Here is a 25917-nt window from a genome sequence, read left to right as displayed (position 1 = left end):
AGATAAATGAGCGGGGCTGTGTTAAGAGATTGCGAATTCAAAGTGGTTTGTGAAAACGGAGGGACTGAGCATCCTTTCTCCTCCCCCCCGTCTCTCTCTCTCTCTCTCTCTCTCTGCCTCACGCTCTCTCGCACGCTGCTGCAGTCGGGCTCAATCACAGACCTGCGAGCTCAGCGTCGTCTTTCTCTTTTCTCCTCTCGGTGGTCTGACCGCATTCCAACAACGCCGAGGGCCACTTTTTCATCCTGAGATCGACCTTGCGTCCTAATCGACCGCTCCCCGTTAGACTCCTGTGGATATTTGGAAAATGACGTTTCCTCGCGCTTTGCGGTGTCCCTGCACAACATGTTAGATAGGCTGCGTTTGGTGGGAGAGACGTGAGTAGGCGGGTAGATGGAAAAAAACAGATAAATGAGGAGAGGATCGGGACGCGTGTTCTCGCGGAATGTGTGTTGTTAATTTCTCATGAAGAGGGAAAGGGACGCAGTGATATCACGCTGTTATCTCCGCGTAACAGACGGAGCACCACGCAGCCTCCGCGAGTTTAGTTTCAGCACCCTGGACAGCGGAAAGAGCCCGAAGCCTGATCTCATCAGCAGTCTCCACTTACTGGTCAAGTTCAGTTAGGAAACAGGAACTTGTGAGCTGTTCATCTCTGAACTCTTTCCCACATGTTTACTGATTACATTCAATGAGCTGCATGACGATCGTTTTCTCCAGCAGCGCGCGTTTCAGCCTTGACGTTGAGACTTTATGATGATGATCATTAGCTGGAGTAGAACTGGATGAGGCTGTTTATGTACTGCGGGAGTGTTGGGCAGCTGTTTGATCCAAATTTTCGACAAAAAAACTGTCACATTAAAATGACTTACAGCAAGTAAATAGTTTTTTCTTTAAATGTGCTCCAATCTCTGAGGAACATCAGTCTGCTCATGGGAATTCATTCCTCTTGACCCACAACACACAGCAAACCCTGCTGACTCCCAGCCGAACAGTACAGGTGGACTAACTGTCACTTGATCGAACTCCGCTCAGCCTCCAGCATCCACCAGCTATGGCTCAACTCCGCCGAATCCTCCGCTGCTACTCTCTGACCCTCACTCTCACTGTCCTCCTCTCCTGCTCCTGCTTGGCTTTAGGGAAGAAGAAGCTGTACATTGGAGCCCTGTTTCCCATGAGTGGCGGCTGGCCCGGCGGACAAGCCTGCCTCCCTGCCGCTCAGATGGCCCTGGACCTGGTGAATAACAGGACCGACATACTGCCGGACTACGAGCTAGAGCTGATACACTATGATAGTATGGTGAGTAACTGGCAAGCCATGAGCTAGTACTCTAGTATGGTCTGTTTCCAGTTTACTGCAGACCTGCATGTTGTCTGAATTATTCTGATTTGTCACACCAAGACAGGGCTGTATGCTGTATTTTTTTTCACAGAACATAAAGCAGTTTAAACAGCGTTAAATCCAAAATTTACAATATATTTAGTCTGCAGCACAGAGCAGTATTTCTTCACAAAGTACAATTGTGAAATGCTGCTGAAAAGTTAACATTTTCTCTTCACTATCTCTCTAACATAACATTGTTCTTGCAAGTTAAATATGTCAATACATCTAAAAACTGTATTGGTATTATATATAAATCCGATGACATTCAGGCTCTACTGAACCTCCGTGGAAGTGATATTAATCCCTGAGCTGATGGATGCAGCCTGCTTTGGGGACACAGTGTAAAACACTTCACACACCACATGTAGTGTTTGTTTATTTGCATCCCCATTAACTCCAACCAGCAGTTCCAAGTAATTCTGGAAACCTTATCAAAAAGTACACAAACTGCACGCACATCAAAAAACATTTAAAAAAGTAAGCAGAGATTAAACTTAAACCACATCATTCTGGACTAAATAGGACAAGATTAGCAATATCTTTTATGTGTGATCAGTCATGTACTGGTGCTTATTTATTTCTTAAAGACAGGGCTGCTGGCTAATTCTCTGCTTACAACAGACGATGCTCTTCTTTTTTTGCAGCTGTATGAGGCTGTTTGTCCATATTGAGCTCTAGAAGAATATGTGGGGATTGATGCAGTGACTGAAATACTGACTACATACTGGTAGTATGCTTAATTTAAATTGTGTAGTCATATTGTGCTTCAATACTAAAGACAGAAATGCTGGATGTGATTTATATTAGCTGCATTTTTTGTTTTGGGACTTTCCTCCTGAACAGCTTTTTGCAGTTATGCTACCTGGTTGTGAAGGTGAAATTACAACAATTTCCAAAATAACTCTGGTTTAGTTAATAAGTGAAGTCCTAATTAATAGAGAAGTGTTGGACTTGTGTAGTGTAGCTCACCATGCTGAGAGTGTTTGCCAGTGTGAAGCATGCACTGTGCACATGATATTACTCGAAACCCCGTGAATGTTCTTGCTCTTCACGATTGCAGGCGCTGAGTGTGTGTAGACAAGAGAAATGTCACATTTTCCTCCACAGTTGTTTGCTTTAGTTTGGCTATAGGTCGACAACTAGACAGACACATTCCTAGGGAGAGCGTCTTTCTTTGCACATTCTTTGCTCATCGTGTTACACATTCAGGGGGATAAATGGCAGTCTCCAGTATAATGTGTGTTTTAAAATGCAGCATTCAGGCCATAAAATGGGTCGCAGCCCCGGAGAAATGTTCTCCTGTAATAGTGGTGTAATAACAGCATTAGTGTGTTTGCATAAGTACAGCACATATATAGCCTGTAACACACTCCCTGCTATATGGCTCTCTGTTTGTTCACCACATAAATTCCTTTTGTTCATTTATTTCACCACAAAGACAAAACAATATAAGAAGGTGTTATTTACAATACAGTTATCATGATAAACAATCTGTTTTAACACGAAGGTCGATGGGGATTGACTTTTGAGCCAGCTTTAAGTGTTCACTCAAACCTTCATCTTCATGGAAATTCTATGGCACACCTCTTCCTCCCTGAACACTTTTTTAGACACTCGTCTCTCAACTGGGACCAAAACCTCACACCTCAACTGTTCAACAGTAAGACTGCCACCCATCACACCTAGATTCTCACTGAATATGTACACCTTCCAGGGGTTTTCATTTAGCACCTACATCAGGAAACCTAACAGTCTGCCTGAGCTGAGCCTGTGCAAGTGAGACTTCACCAATGTGACGTGATGTGCAGTGTTGTGATATAGCTTGACCACATAATAAGCTGAGTATGTGCAACCCAATTCTGCTAATTGTTTCCACAGATAAAGGAATCATTCATCAATGAGCAGAGTAGCGCTCAAAGGTGTTCTTCTGATTCAGAGGTCAAAGACTAGTTCTCATTTGTCAGCCATTACAGAAACACAGTCCTTTGATGGCACAAACCTACACAACAACAACACGAATCATGACAACATACTGTATGACAAAGGAGGAGCAGCTGTTACAATCTAAACCTAACCAACAGGGGCATGATGTATTTAGAAAGCCTGTATTGGCATGACTGCTACACATGTTAGTATGAGCCGCCTTTGGAGAAGCAGATTAGTGTTTGTTTAACGTGACTCAGGGTTGGCATGTTATTTCAAAGTACCAAATGATTATATAATACAGGCCAGGGATTACAGGATGCTTTTCTTTTAACATTATTCAGGTTGACTGGTCCATACTTGTTTTTTCCTCCTCACCTTTAAATTGTCAGATGTTTAAGCCTCGTTTTGAAAGCTTGACATCTACCTATGAGTATAGTGCAGTTTAAGAGGGAACTCTTTCAGTGCTGGATTAGAGCTTTGTCTCATCACTGTTTCTCACCTGAGCATCACACATATATAATATATGCACACACACTCGAATTATTATTATTATAAAGTGTGATTCTGATTGGTTGGAGCAGTTCTGCATTGGATCAGATACTTGAAAGCTGGGCATGGGGTTAGAGGGGGGTGTAAAGGTTGGCATGACAACAGTAACCGTGACAACTGCAGTTCAAACAAACACATTTGGCTTGGCAAGAAAAAAGGAAGATCATGTGCCTTATATTATTTCACAAACAGGAGCCGACTGGCCGTGCTGGATGGTCATAGTTTGTCGCAGTGAGAAATTCACATGTAGTGCAGTCAGCCAGATGCAAGAAGTGCTGGCCAGAGCACTCATCGATCACAGATCTCTAAACCCTCCACTGCTCTGCCAGGACAGCTGCACATCACACTGTGCATTTACTGATGGATCTTCCACTGATCGCAGTCCATAGCATGAAGAGAGGCCTGGAAAAAAAAGCCTGCATCATCAGATGTTGAATGGAGGAGATTTTCTTTTTCCCAGGATTTAGCAAAAAGATGATTAAATGACTGTCCGGTCCCTATGACGCTGAAAGTTAAAGGTTCATTTGAATGTGCTGGTGATTTCCCCAGAGTGCCAAGGTTAATCAATGAGTCAGCTGTGAGGATACAGCTTCAGATAACTGTGGGGCCTGCTTTACACACCAATCTATTTGATTCAGGGCTGAAGAGTGCAGCTTTCTCCAAGCTGCTTATTACTAAGCTGTTGACTCAGTGTCATTAGGTGAAGAGAGGAAATCCTGCACACCCTTCTGCAGCAACCTTTAACTGCACAGAAATTGTACCCTTACATGACGGCATGGGTCAAGGGTTGCACACTTTCAGCCCTTGATGTTAGCAAACAGAAAACAGGAAATTAACATTATAACATTCTGATAGAGCTGCATCAAGGTGGTCTAAATTACACACATATTAATCTGAATGTAGCAATTTGTTGTCAGTTTTCAATGTGAAGTGTAGTCTGACCTTAGTCAACATGCTTTACCGTAAGGATTAGATGGTAGGCCTTAACCTGACCAAGTAGAGGCTGAGAGCAACAGAAAGACAGGGTTAAGTGCAACAATACTGCCTCTAATCACAGACATTTATGGGGTCTTTTGCAGCCTCCTTGTGCAGGGTTTCATTATTTTGCATTGAAGTGCTTCCTCTTTCTCTCTTTTGTGAAATTATCTTTTCTGTAACTTTCCTGTTGCCGTAATTATGACTGAAACTCAAGTGCTTTCAAAAGCTGCCATAATGGACAGTAACCACCTGTAAGTCATTGCACGTTAACACACAAACCTGGAACTGAAGAGTCCATTTTTCTGCAGGCAACAATAATGCAACTAATGTGAAACATTTCCAATTTTCAAAGGAAGGTTACATTGTTTGTGTTTATTTGTGTAAGCAGTGTCTTTAAGTGGGCATCCCAGCAGCAGTTGACGGAGTCACAGACACATTTTTAGACCCACAGGTCCACAGGTTACTCATCATCAGTGATGTAAGCTGTCCTTCCCTTTACTGTTAAGGGGAGGCGTGCAGTGATTTCCACAAGCTGTTGACTTAACTAGCCAACTGTTCTAGTCCAGCAGTGCCTCAGTACATTCATCCTGATGCCGAACTATGGAACTACCCTGTGCATAATTCTGTCAGTATTCCATCAGTATTTTTGCAGCACTGTCAGTACTTTCTCTCCCCGTTATCACATAAATTTGCTGTGGTAAGCTAAAATTAGCATTACTGTTGATACTTGCAGAATGCTTTCAGCATGTTTTTTTTATATAATTAATACATTTTAATGTGGAAGAAATGTCAGGTTGCAGCTAGATTCGTGAGATTTCTTCAAAGTGCACATGGTATACCTCAAGCCTGACACTTGTGGCCCAGCAATGGTGGTTTGGTCAAATCTTTTACTACTGGCAGCATTGTGTGGCTACAGTGCCATGACAGATGATATTTATGACAGAGAGAAGCAATCTGATTAGTTGAAAACTGTCTGTGATAGATGGCAACAGGCAGATGGCTCATCCAATCACCTGTCAAGTATTTTTTTCTTCCTGACCTTTTCCGAGCTTTCAAGGTTGACATTCCAGTTGGTTCTGTGTTTTGTTTCTCTCTCTCGCTGCAGTGAGAAAATAGTGGTACATAACGACATGTTAATAATTATGATGATATGATTATAAATTTCAATTCTCAGTCTTCCATGTGTCCTTTTCTCATATAACCGATGGTTATCACATCTCCACCCTTATCATTTAAATGGGTCATTGATTTTTCATTGACTATAAGCTGTAAATGGAAAGTGAGCCTCCATTCGCAGCATGTGGATCACCATAATGGGACTTGACTGCTGGGTAAATGTTTTCCATCACGTTACACAGATAAATACTGTGTCTGCCGCGCCAGACAAGCCTATCAGGGCTCAGGTTGAGGTGACCTTGGAATGTGCCTCACCCCTTGGCTGCTGCCTGGTGGCTCTGCCTGAGCTCTTTGCACACATACCGAAATGCAACCTTAGTATACTGGATAATAGTATAATAACAATACATCATTATATCTGTGGATGCTCTCATTCATCCAGGTCATAGTCATTTCCAAGAGTTTAAATCCAGGCAACTGGACTCAAGGATTGTTTTTGAAGACATTTCTCCACTCCCCCCGAGTGGCTTCTTTAGTTCTGCTAGTGTTCTGGTTGGGAATCTGTGTTTTTATGTGTTCAGGACCTCTTTGTGTGGCTCTTGAAGGAACTCACATGACTAAGATCCCTTTTGTTGGTTAATAGTCAGTTAACAACCAGAAACTGTCAGGGCCATGTGCACTAGTCCTTGGTTAATGGTCGTTAACTGACCATTAACCAAACAGGGATCTTAGTCATGTGAGTAACTCTTGGAAAAGAAAAAAGACAATACATCATGTTCATCACTTATGTTGAACAGTGTGTCAGTTTTCTTCTTTCTTCAACTCTGCCATTTCCCAAACAACTTCTTTTCTCTATGGTATGTTGAAAATCAGTTACCAGTAGCATGTAGGGGTTAATGTTACATTGGCTAACTACAGTGAATTATTTTCATATTATATTTTTCATATTTATTTTATTTTATTTTTTTTTTGCAACATGTCTATTTTCTCATTTTTTTGCAGCCTCTGGGAGATGGATTTAAAAGTGTTTTAGCAAAACCTGAACTGTAGAAAAAATATGAATGGACTTATTCCACATCACCCATAAGTTTGAACTGAAGTTTTGTTGATGATGATTATCAGTCATCCAGGTCATAATACGTAGAGAAGATTGAAGCAAGGCATCTGGACTTGTAGAGTTTTCTTGAAGACGTTTCATCCAAGCAGCTTCATCAGTTCTAACTGTTTGGTGGGGAAACATCGTTTATATGTGGTTGCAGACCTCAGTGCGTGGGTCTGGGTAAAACATACAAACAATAGAACTAAATGTTTCCATAATTACCTGTGATGATCTGGCTGCCTGTGCCAGGTGGCTAACGACTATGAGACTGCTGGAGGGGGACTGGTTGACAGCCCTTTGTTCTTGCTGTGAGTATGTGCAAACTTCCTGGGAATGGATGGAAGCTGCATTGTATGTGGTAGAAAGATGATGTCTGAGGCCACCACCTCTGTTAGGGGAAGGTTTTTCCAGCTTAACATAGATGCTTCCTTGACTCCTCTTTTAAACCATCTTTCCTCTCTGTATAGAATTTGTTGTCCTCAAAGGAGTGTTCTTTCTCTTTGAGGTGGAGGTGAACAGCTGAGTCTTGTCCTGAGGAGGTGGCTCTCCTGTGCTGAGCCATTCTTCTGTGGAGTGGTTGTTTAGTTTCTCCAATGTACAGATCAGAGCATTCCTGACTGCACTGGACTGCATATATCACATTGTTTCTCTGATACAGATTGTTGTTCCTGGTGTCCTCCCGAGTGAACTTGATGTTGTTGTCCACTGCGTTGATGTGTTCTGTGAACCGTTCCACTTCATTAGTCTTGATTTTGACCCAGGTGTCATCCACATATCTAAACCAGTGGGTGGGGGTGGTTCCAGGAAGGGAACTCAGGCCTCTTCTCTCCACTTCTTCCATGTAGAGGTTGGCCACAATTGGAGACACTGGTGATCCCATCGCACAGCCGTGCTTCTGTCTGTAAAAGTTCCCATTGTACTGGAAGTAAGTGGTGTTCAGGCAGAGGTCCAGCATGTCACAGATGTGTCTGGTGTAAGGTTGGTTCTTTCCTTGAGTGTGCTGTCTGAGTGTGTGTCAAGTCTTGAAACTGTAGTGCAGGCTGCCTTATGGCCTTTCTACACTGTGATTTTTAGCAATCTTATAAGACCATTGCATGACACACTATGCGACGTGAATCTAATAAACTTTGCTACGATCGCCAAGTTTGATGCATGCACATTGTACGATGACCATTTACTGAATCGCAGGCGATCACAGGTTACGTCGTACGTCAACATGCGAGGAGGAGGAAGATGTGGATGCGGGGTGACAGGTGGTAGCAGCTGTCACACTGTAAGTCAGTCATCCTAAATTTATGACACCGCTAGAATTTTATCTCAGCTCATCTTTGGTCGCAAGACGCTGACAATGGCCGTCGTGGAACCTGTCTCACAGTGCGACTTAAGACCACCGATTTAGAGCCGCAACCAAAGATATCTCAACGATTCTCCTACGATGCCCGTCTTTCGTCTGCGACAGCCCAAAATCACACAGTGTAAACAACGTTGACAACGTTGTTATTGCAACTTGCAACTTAAATTGAATCATACAAATGCAGCATGTCTTATGCCTTTACACCCCTATTTCATTACTTAACTTTGTGTTTTAACAACTTTTAAATGCTACAGTTTACTGTAAATCATGACCATTTTGTTGTTAGATTCATTAGATTTTATTCTAATCAAATAAGTGGCAACAATGTATTGTCTTTGTTCAAGAAAACCGGTCACCCTGCATATCTCCCTTGTTAACATGGTGTGGATGGTAAACGTTAGGAACAGCAAGCCTTTTACACTAACGATCATGCTGTTTGTATTTGTGTGTCCACAGTGTGATCCCGGTGAGGCTACCAAGCTGCTGTATGACCTTCTGTACACAGAGCCTATTAAAATTGTACTGATGCCAGGCTGCAGCTCCGTGTCCACACTGGTGGCTGAGGCTGCTCGTATGTGGAACCTCATAGTGGTAAGTAAATATTTTTAGCCCTTTTCTAAATGCAGAGAAGACAAGAAAAAAAATGCTGAAAGGATTAAGAAAATTAAGAAAAAGAAAAAAAGAGAAGAAACTTGTCTATTCATCGCGCAAAACCCAATGAATAGGCAAAGAAACAGTGGTACAAAGGAAAAAAAACAAAGGCTGCCCACACTGCTAAGGTGATAAGTGATCTCTGGATGCTTCTGTGTGAAAACACTATAGAGAACACTTAGCACCATAGGTGTCAACACAATACAAAAATATCTCCACAGGAAGACACTCAATGATACACAGCCAATATACACTTGAAGACAGTGAACTGAAGGGGTGTCACAGTGAGATTTCACAGTCAGATTAGGGAGTCTGCCATGTTATGCTTGGGTGCTGATTCATTCCTCCATAATAGATGACTAGGTTTTAGATGGAATTAAGATTGTGCTCAGTATATTCAATCGGTATTTTTTTTGTTGATGAAGATTCTCAGTCATCTAGGTCATTTTCACTCAAAAGCTTGAAGCGATGCAACTGGACTTGTAGAGTTCCTCTTTGATGGTTCTGTTTGGTGGGAAAAAATGAATCTATTATTATTGAACCTCTGCGGGATCAGTTAGGGTTGCCATATACATGACACATAATAAGAAGAGAAATGTGAACACTGGCTGCCAGACCACTCACATCACGGCACTATGCAGTCAATGAATTCATGTTTATTGTTGGACACAGATCATAACTTGAAGGAAAAGCAAGTTCATTAGAGTGTGGGAGTGTTATCAGTTTAAAGATCAGAACTTATGTCCTCTGTATGTGACTCTCATTTGTAATGTCTGGCTCCTGTGTCTTTAAATCTGACAGCCTAAAACTGGTGCAAAGAGGTGATGTGATGTTGCTGTAGCATCAGACGATATTAATTTTAGAACAATGAGTGAGAGTTATTCCAGCTAATGGCTACTTTTTACATTTTACAGATATAAATAATAATAATAAATAAATAATAATGACTTAAGTAATATGACTATTTAAAAACATAATAACAATCATCTGATTGCAGTGGGTCTTAGTATTAGGCAAACAACATATAACTTAGGGTCATGTGGCATTACTGAGTTACCCCCCCCCCCCCCCCCCCCCCCCCCATGATTTAATAGCCTATGGATCCATCCTTTAGCAGCAGCAACTTGAAGTAATGGTCTCCAGTATGGCTTTACTGCCAAAACATCTGCATTTATAGAGGTCTGCACACCTGCTGGTGAATGGTCTAATGATCAGCAGCACCTACTGCAGCTTGTAAAATAAATAATGGTGTAATGAAATTAAGTTGTGTGTTATTGTTTGTCTGAAGGTGTATTTACCTAAAACTAAGACCCACTACAATCAGATGATTGTTATTATGTTGGCAAGGGTACTAATGTGTGAACACTACATATGTACTGTATAACTGCAGGACAGTTGGTTAAATGTGTAACCAGACCCTTAGTGCTTATGTATGGACGTTTTCCGTTTCAAGTAATTGTTCTGTAGTTTCTGCTGCTAATCAACAGGCATGTCTTCATAATGTACTGAAGACAGTTCAGTCTCATAGATCAATTAAAACTTCACTCACTCCTTAGCACCATCTGTTCCTGCCTGTACTTTCCTTGGTGCTTTAATCTAACACAGCGACTCTACAACAGCTGCATCTTTTAATGAGTCTGAATCCTTGGCTGATTTCGATTCATTTTTGAAACTTGTACGTTTGGGATAAGGTAAACATTTAAGAAACGGGTTATATCAGAAGTGAGCCATTAAATAACCTTGTGCAGTTTTACTGCTGCTAATGCACTTGACAGCAGTCTGGGTGATACAAGTAGACTGTTAAGAGAAAGGCCAAATAGCATGTTTCTTTTTCAGAAAAGAAAAGAAAGTCTGTCAAAATTTGATGAACTTTAAACCTGACAAAACATGTTTTGCCAATTAATTAGAACAAGAGAGTGTACATCTTAAAGATTAGCCTGTTTTATACTGTTGAATATTCCCTCTTATGCTGGGTTCAAACACAGAGGTCAGAATTTCCCAGGTGAAGCTTACAGTCTCTGGCCTCCATGTGTTCTGGGAGCATTAATGCAAATGCACTCGGACTGTCCAGGAATAATCAAGGACTGCACAGCAGTCAGAGGTGAAGCTGTTCTCTCATCCAAAACAGATTCATCTGCTCCTCTGCTCTAACACTGATGTTATATTTACACAGCCGTTTATATAATACAGTACTATTTCTTCTGCTTCACTCTAAGGCAGCAGTACATATTTTTTTACGTTGTTTGCTAACGACTGATTTACGTTTTCGGGAATTTGCAGCAACATTGCTGGTTCAATCCATAGCAGCATCCAGCAATTATCAAAACAACTATTCACATTAAGCAGCCATTTCTGCAGGTTATACCACTGGATCAATTTAGGAGGGAGGGTGTCTATGATGAAGGACTGTGTAAAAAAGACCATATAATTACCTTAAGCTGATGCTGTCCAGAAACGTTCAGTTATGTATTCAACCAACGCTGGATATGTCAAATGTGTGTGTTCGATAAAGGCATGCTCGTGTTATTAGCTTAAAAACCTTGTGTTTTCATAGAGTCATCAAGCCCTCCTAATCTCTTCGCCAAGGTCTCTTTTGTTCCCTGGTATTGTGGGTGTTGTATTCAGGTGTTAGCGTGAAAGGTCTGGGCCTGCCTCCACATTCATGACTGCATATTGTGGCTTTTAAAATTGTCATCTGTTCAAAAACTCAAAAAATCATAATGCCTCTGTGACTCAGGTAATTCAGACACAGTCAGATGATTGGGCAAGAACTTAGTTTAGTTTTAATTAGATTTTCATCCCCCCCCACCACCACCCACAAATCCCTCATGGCATACAAGTTTACAAATGAAAAAATCTTCTGTTTTTAACATCCAATACCTGGAGGCCACTGCCATGTTTACACCATGCAACAACCAGATCTGTTACACATCAGCGTGGCTGTCTGAGGTCAATCTAACATCTCTGAGCTCAGAGTAAAGCACAGCATTAATGTCATTCTGCTCTTTGGGGAATTCTAGTGAGTGTGCTCACACTCAGTAGTTCCAGACACAGTCCTTAATTTTTCATACACACTGCTATTTCTGTGTCAAGAAAGAGCTTTTCCTCCGCTTCTTAAAGCAAGACTGTGACCCACTTCTATTGTCATTGTCCATTTATAAAAGAAACCAGAGACCATCTATAAAAGTGAATAACACAGCAGGTTTGATTTGATTTATCAGAAAGACATTGAAGTATAAGGGGTAATGTGATCTAAATATGGCCTTTGATCTACAGCTGCAGGCTCCTGTAAATTGAATTCAATAATGCCTCAGCTTTTTTTATAACAATGAATTCGGACTGAATGCCTTTATTTAAGAAACTAAAGATTTATTTCATTTTGAATTGTTACTCCCACTGCAATTGCTCATATTATGTCCACAGTGTAGTCCAGGGACGCTCTGTTATTTCTAACCCAGTATCCTTGCAGGCTAGCTAAATTGCTTCTATTCATTTTCATCATTTTTTTCCCATTTGCAGTTAGCTTTGCTGCCATCCTGCACCAAGATCATTGGTTTGTTATAAGAATACATGAATACATACTGTACACTGTCGACATGTAAATAGCTCCCCTTATCCTCAGCACACACTTTATGTCTCATTCAGAAGCCCAGCAGCCGCCTCATGCTCCAGGTGGAGCGGCTGCATCCCACAGTGTATCTAATACATACAGTATGTTTTATGTATATGTCTGTAAGATCATCGTAACATTATAGAGTGGAAGGTTTATCTCCCACTCCAGGTTGAACAGAGACATGCTCCATTCTAGATAAACTGCCACAGAGCCCCCTGCCAGCTGCCCCACTGAGGTCAGTCCCTGCACATGGAATATGCTGCAGTTACATGCGCACACAGTAAGGTAAAAACCACCATTCAAGGGTGATTTTTATTAGCAGTGATCCCTTAATGGTATCTAAAAGTCATCCTTACCCCTTCAGTATTAATTTTACAGATGATGTCATCTTAATAAAGGTCTTGGGGCTGATTGTAAAATGTAGTTAAAACATGAAGAACAAGTAACTAGTAATTATTCAAAAGATGTTTTAAAGAGAAGATACAGTATTACTTGATACTTGTTATTTTTTACTCACTTGTTAACAGTTTGACCATAACTCTAACATGGTTGCTCCTGTCTCCCTGTGTCTTAGCTGTCATATGGCTCCAGCTCTCCAGCTCTGTCCAACCGCCAGCGCTTCCCCACCTTCTTCCGCACTCATCCGTCTGCCACACTGCACAACCCCACTCGAGTGCAGCTCTTCCAGAAGTGGAAGTGGACTAAGATTGCCACCATTCAGCAAACAACAGAAGTTTTTACATCAGTGAGTCACTTCAGCTGAAAAAGTTATTTTTATAGCTTTACAATTCCATACATTGTAAGTGTACATAATCTATTTTGAACCGAACAGAGCAGAATTATCAACAGATTCCCTGTCACTGGATAACAGTGAAAGAATGTCATCGCAAGTTTGAAAATATGGGCAAGATAGGAGAGGGGGATTTGTTACCTCCCACAATTTGACATCCCTCTTATGAGTCAGTGGTGTAGTAGAGGGATATATTTTATTTAGTTGATCTGTTTCTATCCCATCTCTTGTCCTCATCTCCTATCTTGCCTACTTTACCTTGATAAGGTGCTGGTTTTTCTGATGAGAGGTATCATTACCCACCACTCACCAAACCCACCGTCTCATCTTCCTCCTCACTGCTTCAGTTGTTTACTGTTCCTTACATTTCTCCCTGGGCCCCACCATTTGATTGTCTCTTTCATTCCTGTTATTTCTATTACTTTTCTTATTTTCTCTCTTTCTGCATACTCATTATTGTGTGTGTCTCTTTTCCACAGACTCTGGATGATCTAGAGGAGAGGGTGAAGGAGGCCGGGATTGAAATCAGCGTTCGTCAGAGTTTCCTGACTGACCCTGCTGTGGCTGTCAAAAACCTCAAGGTGCGAGCGCTCACATTTCTTCTTACACATATAATGAAGCTAGACACCAATCAGTCAGGACTTGTTTCGGCCAGTCCACCACAGAGAGCTCCTGGATACTCTGCAACAATAGCCCAGAAATTACAGGAGCAGTCTCATGCCCAGAATGTGGCATAAGATGCTGACATGCTGCAGCTCCAGCTGAGCTGTCAAGTGTCCTCAGATACAACACTGTTAATGATCACTAATGTCCAGCTTCATTACAGTCACATGCAAATGTTAACCTGCCACAATAGCATAGGTGGTATTGTGTTCACTTTAAATAAAACTTCAGAATTAAGAAAGGATATAATAGCTTAACTGCTGTGGTATTGACAGTAAACTGAAGACTGATTTGAAACAAATAAAGGGGGTCCAAATATTCACAAATCAGGCAAAAAAAAGCAAAGTAAACCTAAACAGTCATATAACAAAATGTAATCATTCATTAAATCAATTAAAACAATGCAGCATTCACCAGGTGGATTCTTGCATCATGTTAGGGGCATCACTGCTGGTGCAATTCCATTTCTTAACACCCCCACCCACCCTTCACACCACTTCTTTAGTCTGCTGCCATCAGGAAAGAGACTGCGCAGCCTCTGGGCCAGGGCCAGCAGACTGAGGGACAGCTTCATCCACCAGGCTGTCAGGAACGTCCACTTTCTCCCCCTTACCTCTACAAAAGAACCCTGACCCTGACACCCCCCCTCCCCAAGATAGGAACTCTGTGTACCAGCCACTTTACCAAAAAAAGGAACTCTGTGCACCAGCCACTTTACCCTGTGCATTCTCTTGCACCTTAGTCATGTCATATCAGTCTCATATAAGCTGCTATAACTTAAACCATTCCTGGACTGTTTACATTATGCCAACTGCACTGTCTTGCACTATTACATCTTTTACACTCTCACTGCATTGTGCCTTCATTTTGTGCCTTGTATTTTGTGTGTGCCTTATTGTAGGTATATTTTTTTACACTTTATATTTATCTCAAGTTTTTAGTGATATGTTATATGTTCGATTCTCTGTATGTCCAGCACATATAGCAGATTTGACTTAACACACTGTGCAATAAAATAAAATACATGTGACATTGATATTCTTATTTCTCTGGTATATGAAGCTTCTATTTATATTTTTAAATGAGGTGGAAGTGCAGGTCTGTGATGAGTTCTTAAAATCCCTCTCATCTCATACTGGTAGAAGGCTAGTTTACAGACTTACAGTTCTAAATGAGTAGTGGAGAGTGAGTGTTTTGACTGACTCAGATATACTGTACATTATTAATACCGGTAGTTTTAATGACATCTCAGCAGTCTAAGTCTCACTCATTCTATTTATTGTCCCTATTTCAAACTTAAAAAAGTATTCTTTATAATCAGGAGAGTATGTGCTGGGGGCTATGAGTTTCTCTGGTTACAGTGTAATAATATTCCACAGCACCAAAATGGTTCTGTTGGTTGCAGTGTGCCCTGTTTGTATTTAATGTGGAAAGGTCCTTTTTGATGGATTCAGATCCATTATTTACCCGATGTTTTGTTCAATGGCAGCCTGTTGCAGGTAGTTACATTGAAAAACCGTAATAAAGAAAGAAAAACAGACATTTCAGAATATGAGTCACTGTCTCTGCACACTGTGTTTTTTGGCAGCATGTTGTACATCTTGTACAAATGCCGCTCTCTATCTCCCTTCCTTCCTTCCTCCTTTCCTTCTTCTCCTCTGTCTGTCAGGCTTACTTGCTTTCTTCCTGGCACACATACACACCTTTAAAAAGACCTTGCCCAGCATGTCGGCCTAGTTTTGGTGTGCGAGATTAATTGGCCATTGCTAGAGAAACCATGGTAACAGCATGAATGTAACCAAGTGGAGAGGAAGTCTACTGCTGTGAGGTGCAGCAGGGCTGAGAGGAGGGCTGGCTCCTTTGTCTCCCACAGTGCAGGGCCTTTAGCTTATATCTCCAGCACATGTATGACTCTGTCCTTTCTCTTTTTCTCTTTTTAGCGCCAAGATGCCAGAATTATTGTCGGCCTTTTCTATGAGACGGAGGCCAGGAAGGTCTTCTGTGAGGTAATTTCTCAGTCTCGCTCCTGTTCAAGTCCATTTGTTTTTTGTTCTCATAATAAATAAGAAGTGTTATTCAGAACACACAGAACACAGAACCTGGCTGGTTCAGAAGAGTTTTAAACCTCCAGATTGTTTTCCCTTAACCGCCTGAGGTTGTTTTCTCTGTATCTTTGTAGAAGTGACACACTTAACTGGTCTGGGGCCTGTCCTCTGTTAGACTAGTTGTCACAGCAACACATCCATGAGGTCACACTTTACTATAAGCGGGTATATTCAATGTATTCCTGCTTCACTTTGTTTGGTCCTGACCCTGGGTACACACAGTAGGCTGTCCCTGATGATCTCAGGGGTCTGGATGGTTCATAGGGAACCAATAAGTCCAGGATGTATTTTGGTCCAAGACCATTCAGTGCTTTTGTAAAGTGTAAAGTTTTGAAATGTATCATTTAACTCACAGGAAGCCAGTGCAGTGATTTGAGGACCTGTGTGATGTGGTCCATTTTTTCTGGTGTTACTCAGAACTCTAGCAGCAGCATTTTGGACCAGCTGCAGCTCAATGACTAGGTTTTCGCTAAGACCTGTGAGGACGCCGTTACAATAACCTAGCCTACTGAAAATGAATGCATGAAAAGGTTTTCTGTGAAATGTTTGGACAGAAAGCCCTTGATCCTAGCAATGTTTTTCAGGTGGTAATAGGCAGACTTAGTAATTGCTTTTACATGGGTGTTAAAATTTAGGTCTGAATTGTATTACACCGAGATTTCTGGCTTGGTTTGTAACCTTTAGTGACATGGAGTCAAGGTAAGCACTGATCTTAGCTCTTTCATTTTTGGGACCAAAAACAATCATCTCTGTTTTGTCAGCACTGAGCTGGAGAACTGACTCATTCACTCATTGATTTGTTGAGTACACTTACTTAGTGAATGTTAGGGACTGTAGTCATGTGATGACACTGAAATATAAAGTTGTGTGATAAGAGATGTTGTGATGTTCTATGATCTGAGCTAGAGGCAGCATGTAGATGTTGAACAGAAGTGGTCCAAGAATGGACCCTTAAGGAACCCTGCATGTGATCTTAGTTTGGTCAGACTCATAGTTACCAATTGACACAAAGTAGTCCCTATCATGTAAGTAAGATTTGAACCAGTTCAACACAGTGCCACCCACTGCTCCAGCCTGTCGAGCAGTATGTTGTGATCAACTGTATCAAATGTGGAACTAAGGTCCAGCAGCACTAAGACGGAGACTTTGGATGCATCATTATTCAGATGTATGTCATTTAAGACCTTATTAAGTGCAGTCTCAGTGCTGTGGTGCGCTTGAAATCCAGACATTAAAAAGATTGTTTTGCACCAAAAATGCATGAATTTGTTGAACAACAGCTTTTTCAATGACCTTTACCAGAAAAGGAAGGTTAGATACTTTATTGCTGAAGCATCCAGATTTGATTTTTTTGAGTAGAGGTTTGATTACTGCAGTTTTTAGGGCTTGGGGAAACTGCCCTGACTTTAGAGAATTGCAACACATCTGACGATATGCAGTTAAAAAGTAAAAACTTTTTAAAAAAATGTGTAGGCAGATTATCAAGTGAGCATGTTGTGGGTTTTAACTGTTTAACAGTTTCTGTCAGTGCTGTATTATCTAGAAGGTTAAAATGTGCCAGCTTAAACGTAGGGTAGGAGATTTCATTCTGATGCACTTTTTGTTAAATTAGTGTAACGTCTCTTTACAATCTGATAGCAACCAATTAGTTAGGCAGTTTCGCATTAAAACGAAGAATATTAATCATCTGTGGAAGCTATAAAACGCTAAAAGGTTTTAGGTTAATATCTTCTCCCTGCTTTCTTGTCTGCAGGTATACAAAGAGAAGCTGTATGGGAAAAAATATGTGTGGTTTCTTATCGGCTGGTATGCAGACAACTGGTTTAAGATCAAAGACCCATCCATCAACTGCACTGTGGGCCAGATGACGGAGGCTGTGGAGGGTCATGTGACCACAGAGATCGTCATGCTTAACCCAGAGACAGTAAGAGGAGCTTCCAACCTGGTAAGACATGCAGTGTTATAATGTGGCTTATCAAGAGCACACACAGAGTGTGCAGGGAATTCATGCTGAAAAGACTACAGTAGCTTTGGTCATACCAGTTAATATCCCCCTATAATATCACTACCATCTAAATATGTGTATGAATTCTTTTTGCACAGGTAGAGTAGGCATCATTCAACCTTGCCACATACCCATGTAGTTAGAATGACTTTACTTTGCATAAATTAAAATTATGTAGTTTTTGGGTTTTTTTATTCACATTGAGTATTTATAGTTAACTCCTATTCATTGATTAGGTTTTAGTGAAACCTTGATTTGTAGTGCACCTTCACCGTACTGTTAATGCAGTTTTTGGCACCTCTCAGTGTTGCTAGCATACAGAGTGAGGGACTTTTTCACTTGACGTACTTCCTGATTATTCAGGAGATCCAAAGTTTCACACCTTACTTTTCAAAACAACTTAAATCGTGTTTAGAACAGATCTTGTTGGATAGGATTTGTCAGGTTAATTCTGCACCTTCTTGTTGTAGAAAGCTTGTACATAATGTGTGGAATTATTAATCCATTGCTCATCCCAGTCTCCAGCGAAAGAAAGTCAATTTATTGATGCTTTCTGACAAGGTGACTTGACAAGGACTAACACGGCTTTGCAAAATGCTTTTTGGAAGATAAATGGAATGAATTCTTATGCTTAAATAGATGATGTAGCCCAACACAGCACTCTAATTTAAGTACAAAACAGCAAGACACCTTTAGTAGGGAGACGGAACTGTGATTCTCTTGTGCTGTATTTTTCTCCTACATTACATAATAGCAATACAGCAAATCTATGCTATACTGTTTTCGCCCAGATTGCACTGTTTACAGTACAAAACTATAGTAATACAGTGAAATTTCACTGTAAATTTATAGCAAAGTTTTATGGACATGCAGTGATTGTAAAGAGACAGACATGGACAACTATTAAAATGAAAACATTTTTTTTTGGCAAATAACATCTGTTGAAGAAACCTATCATTTCACCCTGCCTGGCGAAGTGATAGGTTTGTGTCAATGACAGGGTTGCAGTGCCATTTAACTCTTGTGTCAGAAAGATAGCTGGGAATCATACACTGTCACCAGGTGTAAAGTAGAGCTGTGTATCAGCAGAAATAATACTGTTGCTAAAATGTGTGGCCTGTTGTAAGAGAACACTGGTCTTTAATAAACATGCAGAGAACACTGGTAATAAACATGCAGACATAGAAAAGTCAAATAATAACATTGGATTTTACAGATTGTACAAGGTTGTACAATCAAAGGGTTCATACTGCATATATTTTGATGTATGTGTAAAAGATTTGTGTTCGACTTTTATTAAACGATGATAGATGGATTTTTTTAATAGCTCTGTAATTAAAACTGAGGAAGATTTTAAACGCCGTACCCCATGAGACAGTCTGAAATGAAGGTGATAATTGTCTTCACTTCAGACATAGGCGTTAGAGGAGCTGACAGGACGGGAGCAGTGGAGCTGCACCATGCTGGATGCATTTCTTTCAAAGAATCCCACAGAGAACACATGTAATATAGTTTCTATGAAATGAATGCACCTTGATGGCGTGTATATATATTCTAATATATTTTATGAGAGCAATTATGAGAAGCATTATGACATTGTGAGTTGTTTTGTCCTTGCTATCTGCTGCCATTCTGAAATATGACTTTGCAGCACACTTATTAAATATTGTTATTAAACGTGGTTCAGAGTGCCAGTGTTAAAACAGAAAATGAGGCCAACCGAGCCTTACATCATTGTCTTCCTGTTTTCACTTTCCTTTGTCCTGGTGTTGCTTCTGCTGCATTTTTTTAAGTGCACATTGTCTTCTGTGTACCTTCAAGTTTTATCCTAAGAGAGATGCAATGATGAGTTTAACCAATCACTGTCTGGCCGACACCTGCCATTTTTATGGCTGCTCAGAACAATGAGAAAGAGCTTTTACAGGAGAAGTTCTGGTGATGGAAGCACGAAACATCCTGACAGAGCCCAGGAGTTCCTGCATTTCAAACACACCCAATGTTCCTAATTACCACAATGCTCCTTTGGTACATCCCCCCCCGGGGAAAATACTTCTTTGGCATATAAATTGCTATAAAACGATGACTTTATGATCTATTCCTAGTCATGTGGTCAGTTATAGCTGACTAGTAGATGTAGACATGACACAGTAGGTGCAGTATTTAGTGTGTGTCTACTCATTTCTTCTCACCTCCATCATGCAGGTCTTTCAGAGCACCTCTGGGCAAAAAGGGAACTTAAAAATACTTTCATTCCCACTTCAGAACAACGAGTCAGACAGACTGCCACAGCCTTTAATATATACCTAGTCTTATTTATTGATGGGTTTTTGTTTGTTTGTGTCTTAATGCATGAACGAGCAATCTCACCTCCACCTCATTGTTTCACTGCTGTTATGCATAATCTGTAAAAATCTGCCACACTTAAAATTCCATTTCTGTGGTGGGTTTTCTATCGATCTTAATAAGAAGATAAATCTGATTAAGGTTTATCCGTGAGAATGAAAGCTGATGACAGATGATAAATCACTGCACAGAGGTTTGTAACAGGCTTTTGTGAGCCCAATTAAAGTGTCCCTGTTTGGATGATAAAGCTTGAATCTCTAACCAGTTGTTCAAATATATTATTTAGCTGTGACCTGACAGGAACTAAATGCAGAAAATATGGATCAAACACATCACACAGATTTTACCTAAGAAGCTCTGATTGTAAAGTCTTAGTCTGACCAACTTATTTATTTGATATTATTGTAATGTTTTGCATAACTTAGTGAGTATGTGTGTGATGTATACATTTTAGAACATTCATGCTATATATGCAGTGTGTATTCAAACAAATGATCTTTCTGCTAATTAAGTCACTGTGATATGTGCTGTGTAATCGACTGTTACTGGTCAGCCATCCTAATTCGTCTTCTGCTCTTTAGAAAGAATCAGCCGGGTCTCTGTGGGTCTGAGTATTTTTTGCCCAGCGGGCTACACAAACAGACACAGAACAAACTGCCTCTGGCCTATTTGGATAGACATATACCACCAATCAGAGAAATGAAGCATATGATGTAGACACAGCAAAAACCAGACTAGTGTCAACAAAAAGCAGCCTCAACAGCGTGCAGTGGAGTAATTAAACTTGTGCTGTTTCCTATAAATCCAAGGTGTTATAAGCAATTCGGCCTACCCATACTCCACATCATTGCCTGCATTTGGATTAACATGGTGGTGGTCAGAGCCTCCATTAGAGACTTAAAACAGCTCTTCAGACATTGTTAAAATTTAATGGGGTATCCTAATCCAGTATCATCTATTTTTATTACATACCACACAGACAACAATGGTCTTATTAAAATAAATGACTGCTGTTGTGAATACAATATGACGAACAAAGAGAGTTCCTAAAGTAAATTTATGAAACGGTGATTGTAGCTATAGCAATCAAGTATTAAGGCTGCAGATGGCTCTTTCCCATTAACTCTAAGCAAATACTTAATAAGAAGCTGGTCTGTGTTCAATATTATGTCCCTAAATAGCCCATTATTACATGACTGACCATTACTGCAGACCTGTTCATAACCCTGCAAGAGATTTACTAATTTGTGCTAATTGGATGGTAAAAATTTGGAACTCATTGAAGGTCCGCTGAAAACAGGGATGTGCTTAATGGGCGCACTAGGCACCTATTAGATTAAAAAAATAAAATCATGATTAAAGGATTAAAGTGTGCATGTTGCTCTGGGGGTATGATGAGTTATGAGATAATATGGAAGATTGATGGGTCCTGACATTGCTGTTGGAGAAAGGGCTGTTTGGAGTTGAGCTCCGCTGTGGCTCAAACTAGTAAAGAAGCTGGTGCAGGCACAGTGCGAAAGGGAGGAGGTAATAAGGTAATTGGCAATGGGAGATGGAGGAGATTGAAGGTTGAATTGTAAAGGTGGAACATGAAATATGCTGTGATAGAAGAGATCCTTTGTTGATGTGACAGGCAGCCTGAGATAGTAAACAGTGTGACTGTTTGACACATTTGTTGGGGCCTTTATATTCCTTTTTAAACCATGTTTCTGCATATTTACTCATGAAATGAAGCCTAGCTGAAGTGTGACGCCATCTTTATTGGAACTCTGAACATTTTGTTTTTTTTTTACGGGACACATAAAGCATCAAATATTTGTCCAATACTGCATGTAGCATCATGCATAACATTTTAATACCAAGGTATGTTCATGCATGGAAGTGATTCATTTTTACATGGACATCTGTAGACCTCACTCTTGGAGCCAGTCTGAACTGTACTGTACTGCTACAGCACTGTTTTTGTGCTAATGTAAAACCTCTAGTAGCACTTGTGTTTTGAAGAGTCTGACTCTTTAAAAGGGCCATTTAAATAGGTCTGTAGTGACCAGACTTCTATCATGTCCTCTCTTCAGACGTCCCAGGAGTTTCTGGCCCAGCTGATGTCTAAACTTGGAGGTAAAAATTCAGAGGAAACAGGTGGTTTCCAGGAGGCCCCGTTGGCCTACGACGCTGTGTGGGCTCTGGCCCTGGCCCTCAACAAGACTGTGGGACCCCTTAAGCGCAGAGGTCACCGTCTAGAAGATTTCAACTACAACAACCGACATATTACCGCTGAGATTTACCGAGCACTGAACACCAGCTCTTTCGAAGGAGTCTCAGTAAGTACAAGAGGAAGGAGGTTAGAGAGTAGCAGCAAAAAGTAAGAAAGTAGTGCTGCATGGTAATATGAGAGAGCGAATTATGGACTCAGATATTGAAACATTCAAATTGTGCCCTTTTTTCTTTCAGGGTCATGTTGTGTTTGACGCTCAAGGTTCTCGAATGGCCTGGACTCTAATTGAACAGCTTCAAGGTATGCCACAGCACACAGCTCTGCTCTGACATGAATTCATTATAATAATCAGCTTATATTAGATATATATAATATCTGATTAAGGATATATATATATGTATATGAGAAATCGTATACTGTATGTTTGGCCTGATTGTTTGGCAAAGCAGAACAAAAAATTAGAATCTGCATTAAAATTGAATTGGTTCTTGAATGTTTAATTGAGATAAGATTGTAGAAAAAACAACTGTCTAGCCCCAGTTTTAACAGCAGAACACCATTTGCCATTTCCATCAAGTCACTCCACCTCGTAGCAAACAGTTGTAAAGAAACATCATGTGCGCAGTGGCTCTGAATTGGATGGGACATCAAGGACAAGCCTTATAACAGATTCTCTTAACGCACTGTATGGCACGGTCAGTTGGTGCCAATTTGACATATATAATGCTGAAGGTCATCAACACTTGAGAGGGCTTTTTCATAACACACAGGCACAACAGCATTTATTAGGTTACTTGTAATTAACTATCAGCAACAGCATCAAGCAGGATCATAAAACCAATGATATCTGTTTACACAGGCAACAATATAAATATCTCAACAGGAACCTATTTTATATTATAATTCTTAGTGTTTTACTGCACAAGTCATTTAAATCAAATCAGATTAAAATGGCCTCCAATATGTCCAAAGAGCGAGATCTGAGTAAACCGTGATAGTATGTATAGTAATGTAATGTCCTGTTTCATCCTCCTTCAAGCCTACAAATGAAGCCTCTCCACTCTCCTGTTTCTCTCTGTTCACTGTCAGTTGCATTGATGTCTAGAATCAATTATTTGCCAACACTGCACTGAGATATATTTAGTGTGTGTGGTAGTGTTGAATGAGCTGGTATCATGTAGTTACTGTCTGATATGTACAGATTTTTGAGTGGACGTGTGGATGGATGTGTTTTTGATGGCTTCTTCTTGTTTATCTCAGGAAACAAATCTAACACAGTGTCTGTCTGTGCTGTAGCCTCCAGCCAGTGGAGACACTTCCCTGCAATAATCATTACTTACACAGGCTGCTGTTTTATGTTGGAAGGTTGCATCACTGTGTTTTTCATGGAATGGGATAGTGGTGCCTCCATGGCTGAGTGATCACATGGTGATGTAGTGTCCTCTATCTAGGCTTTGGAAGGCTGGCTGCCTTTTGATTACTGAGCCTGTGTAATGTCCTATTCGGTGTGCACTTTGTGTCTCTGTGACAGAGCTGAGATCTGTAACTATAGGCTGTTTGTGTTCATAAGAATGATTAAAAATTAAGCTTGTTTTGCTGATTTTCTTTGCGGCACTGGCCTCATCATTCCACAGGGGGGAGGGTCAGTGGAGAGTTGTAGTTTGTTTCATGGTAATTGGAACACTTCTGGTTCTGGGCAGTTGTTTTATTATGTAAAGCTAAGTGGATAAATAGAAATGGACATAAAATAATCATTTAAGCTTCTTCTCGGCATCCTAACATTAATTGGCTTTGCTCCACTTTGCATCTCGGCAGTTGCAGTAGTAAGTAGTTGTTGTTGTGTAGCTTTGACAGGAAGAAGTAGTTTGGAATCCCTCTAAGGAGGACACTTGGTGTGATGTGCAGAGGGATGATCTGTGCATAGGAAGTTTTACAATCCACAAATAAAAAAATAAGCTTTGGAGATGGACCACTTCTAGATGTGGCTCGGTCAATTCAGACTGTTTTCCCAGCGGAGCAGATACTATTATGTCCACTCATATAGTATTTATACTTGTGATACCAGCTCAATGTAATGTAGCTACACTACAATGATTTGCTGTAGTTTTTTGTAACATTAGCTAATAAGATAAATTATTAGCTTTTTGCTATAACTGCTCAGACCATATTTTGTTAATAATAATGAGAAAATAAGCTATGCTTATCCACCTACAAAAGTAACAAATAGCATGGCTATGAAAAACTATGAAACTACCTGATGGGAATTTGGATATATTAGATGCTGTTATCCACGCTGTACCTTTGTTACAGTATGTAGCAACATAGGAACACAGGCTGCTAAGACAGAAGACTCAGTAAGAGAAGGTAAATGCAACAGCTAACCCCTAGTGGTAGTGGTGCTGTATATAAACATACAGAGTCTATGCCATGACTGCTCCACTCTGGAACCTGTCAATCACAGCTGCTGACCTAGCCATTACTTCCTCTGTTTTTTTAGCCAACAATAACTAAGTCAATACAAACATATAGAGGGGAGCATTTGAACACAAACCAGTGTGATAAATGAAAAAAAAGCACCAGGGGACAATAGAGATGTTTTGGGATCACTGGGAGGGAGCACGTCCATCTCACATACAGTCTATAGTTTGCATCAGGTGTCTACCTTATGGGAGCAACTTACAGGTTACAGCTTTAAATTCCTGATTTATATTCTGATTTTTTGTGTGTGTGAGAAAAGCACTACAGTAAAGAGAAAATAAACAGTGTGCAGTGTGCATCGGACTGATATTAGATTCCCCGCCTGTATTATTACCCCTGTCCACCTGTGACACAGGGCAGCGCACTGTGCCGCTGATGACAGAATATAAATCACATCTTAGCTGTAGCAGTATAAACACACATTGTTAAGCAGCTCTATGTGGACTTTGTTATCTTATGACTGCAGTGGATTTGGATCCAGCAGTACAAGTTTGCTTAACCAGGGAGTGAACATTGTAGAACATTAAGCTGTGCGTGCTGTAGGAACAGCATGATCCACCGCACCATGCACTGTCCTCAGCTGCAGTTACATTATGGTAGAGATGGGAAACATTTCCACATGAATGACTTGCAGGCATTGCTGTTATG

General features: G+C 40.6%; 1 protein-coding gene across 2 annotated transcripts in view; it reads left to right on the top strand.

Moving 5' to 3' along the window:
• The window catches only part of LOC114432506 (gamma-aminobutyric acid type B receptor subunit 1-like), a 65854-nt gene that overhangs the window by 18584 nt on the left and 21353 nt on the right, over positions 1-25917 (top strand). Inside the window, exons 3-10 of one of the 2 annotated variants that reach the window (XM_028400558.1) lie at positions 1140-1300; positions 8863-8997; positions 13245-13415; positions 13940-14041; positions 16064-16129; positions 17982-18173; positions 22652-22897; positions 23028-23091. In XM_028400558.1, the coding sequence (XP_028256359.1) occupies positions 1140-1300; positions 8863-8997; positions 13245-13415; positions 13940-14041; positions 16064-16129; positions 17982-18173; positions 22652-22897; positions 23028-23091 (1137 nt within the window). Of the gene's footprint in view, positions 1-1000; positions 1301-8862; positions 8998-13244; positions 13416-13939; positions 14042-16063; positions 16130-17981; positions 18174-22651; positions 22898-23027; positions 23092-25917 lie in introns of those variants that run through there. The other variant, XM_028400557.1, reaches the window with a different exon arrangement.

The sequence above is a fragment of the Parambassis ranga genome, chromosome 2, assembly GCF_900634625.1.
Source record: "Parambassis ranga chromosome 2, fParRan2.1, whole genome shotgun sequence".
Lineage (NCBI taxonomy): Eukaryota > Metazoa > Chordata > Actinopteri > Ambassidae > Parambassis > Parambassis ranga.
The sequence above is the reverse complement of the archived record's forward strand: the minus strand, read 5'-3'. Positions and strand labels throughout refer to the sequence as shown.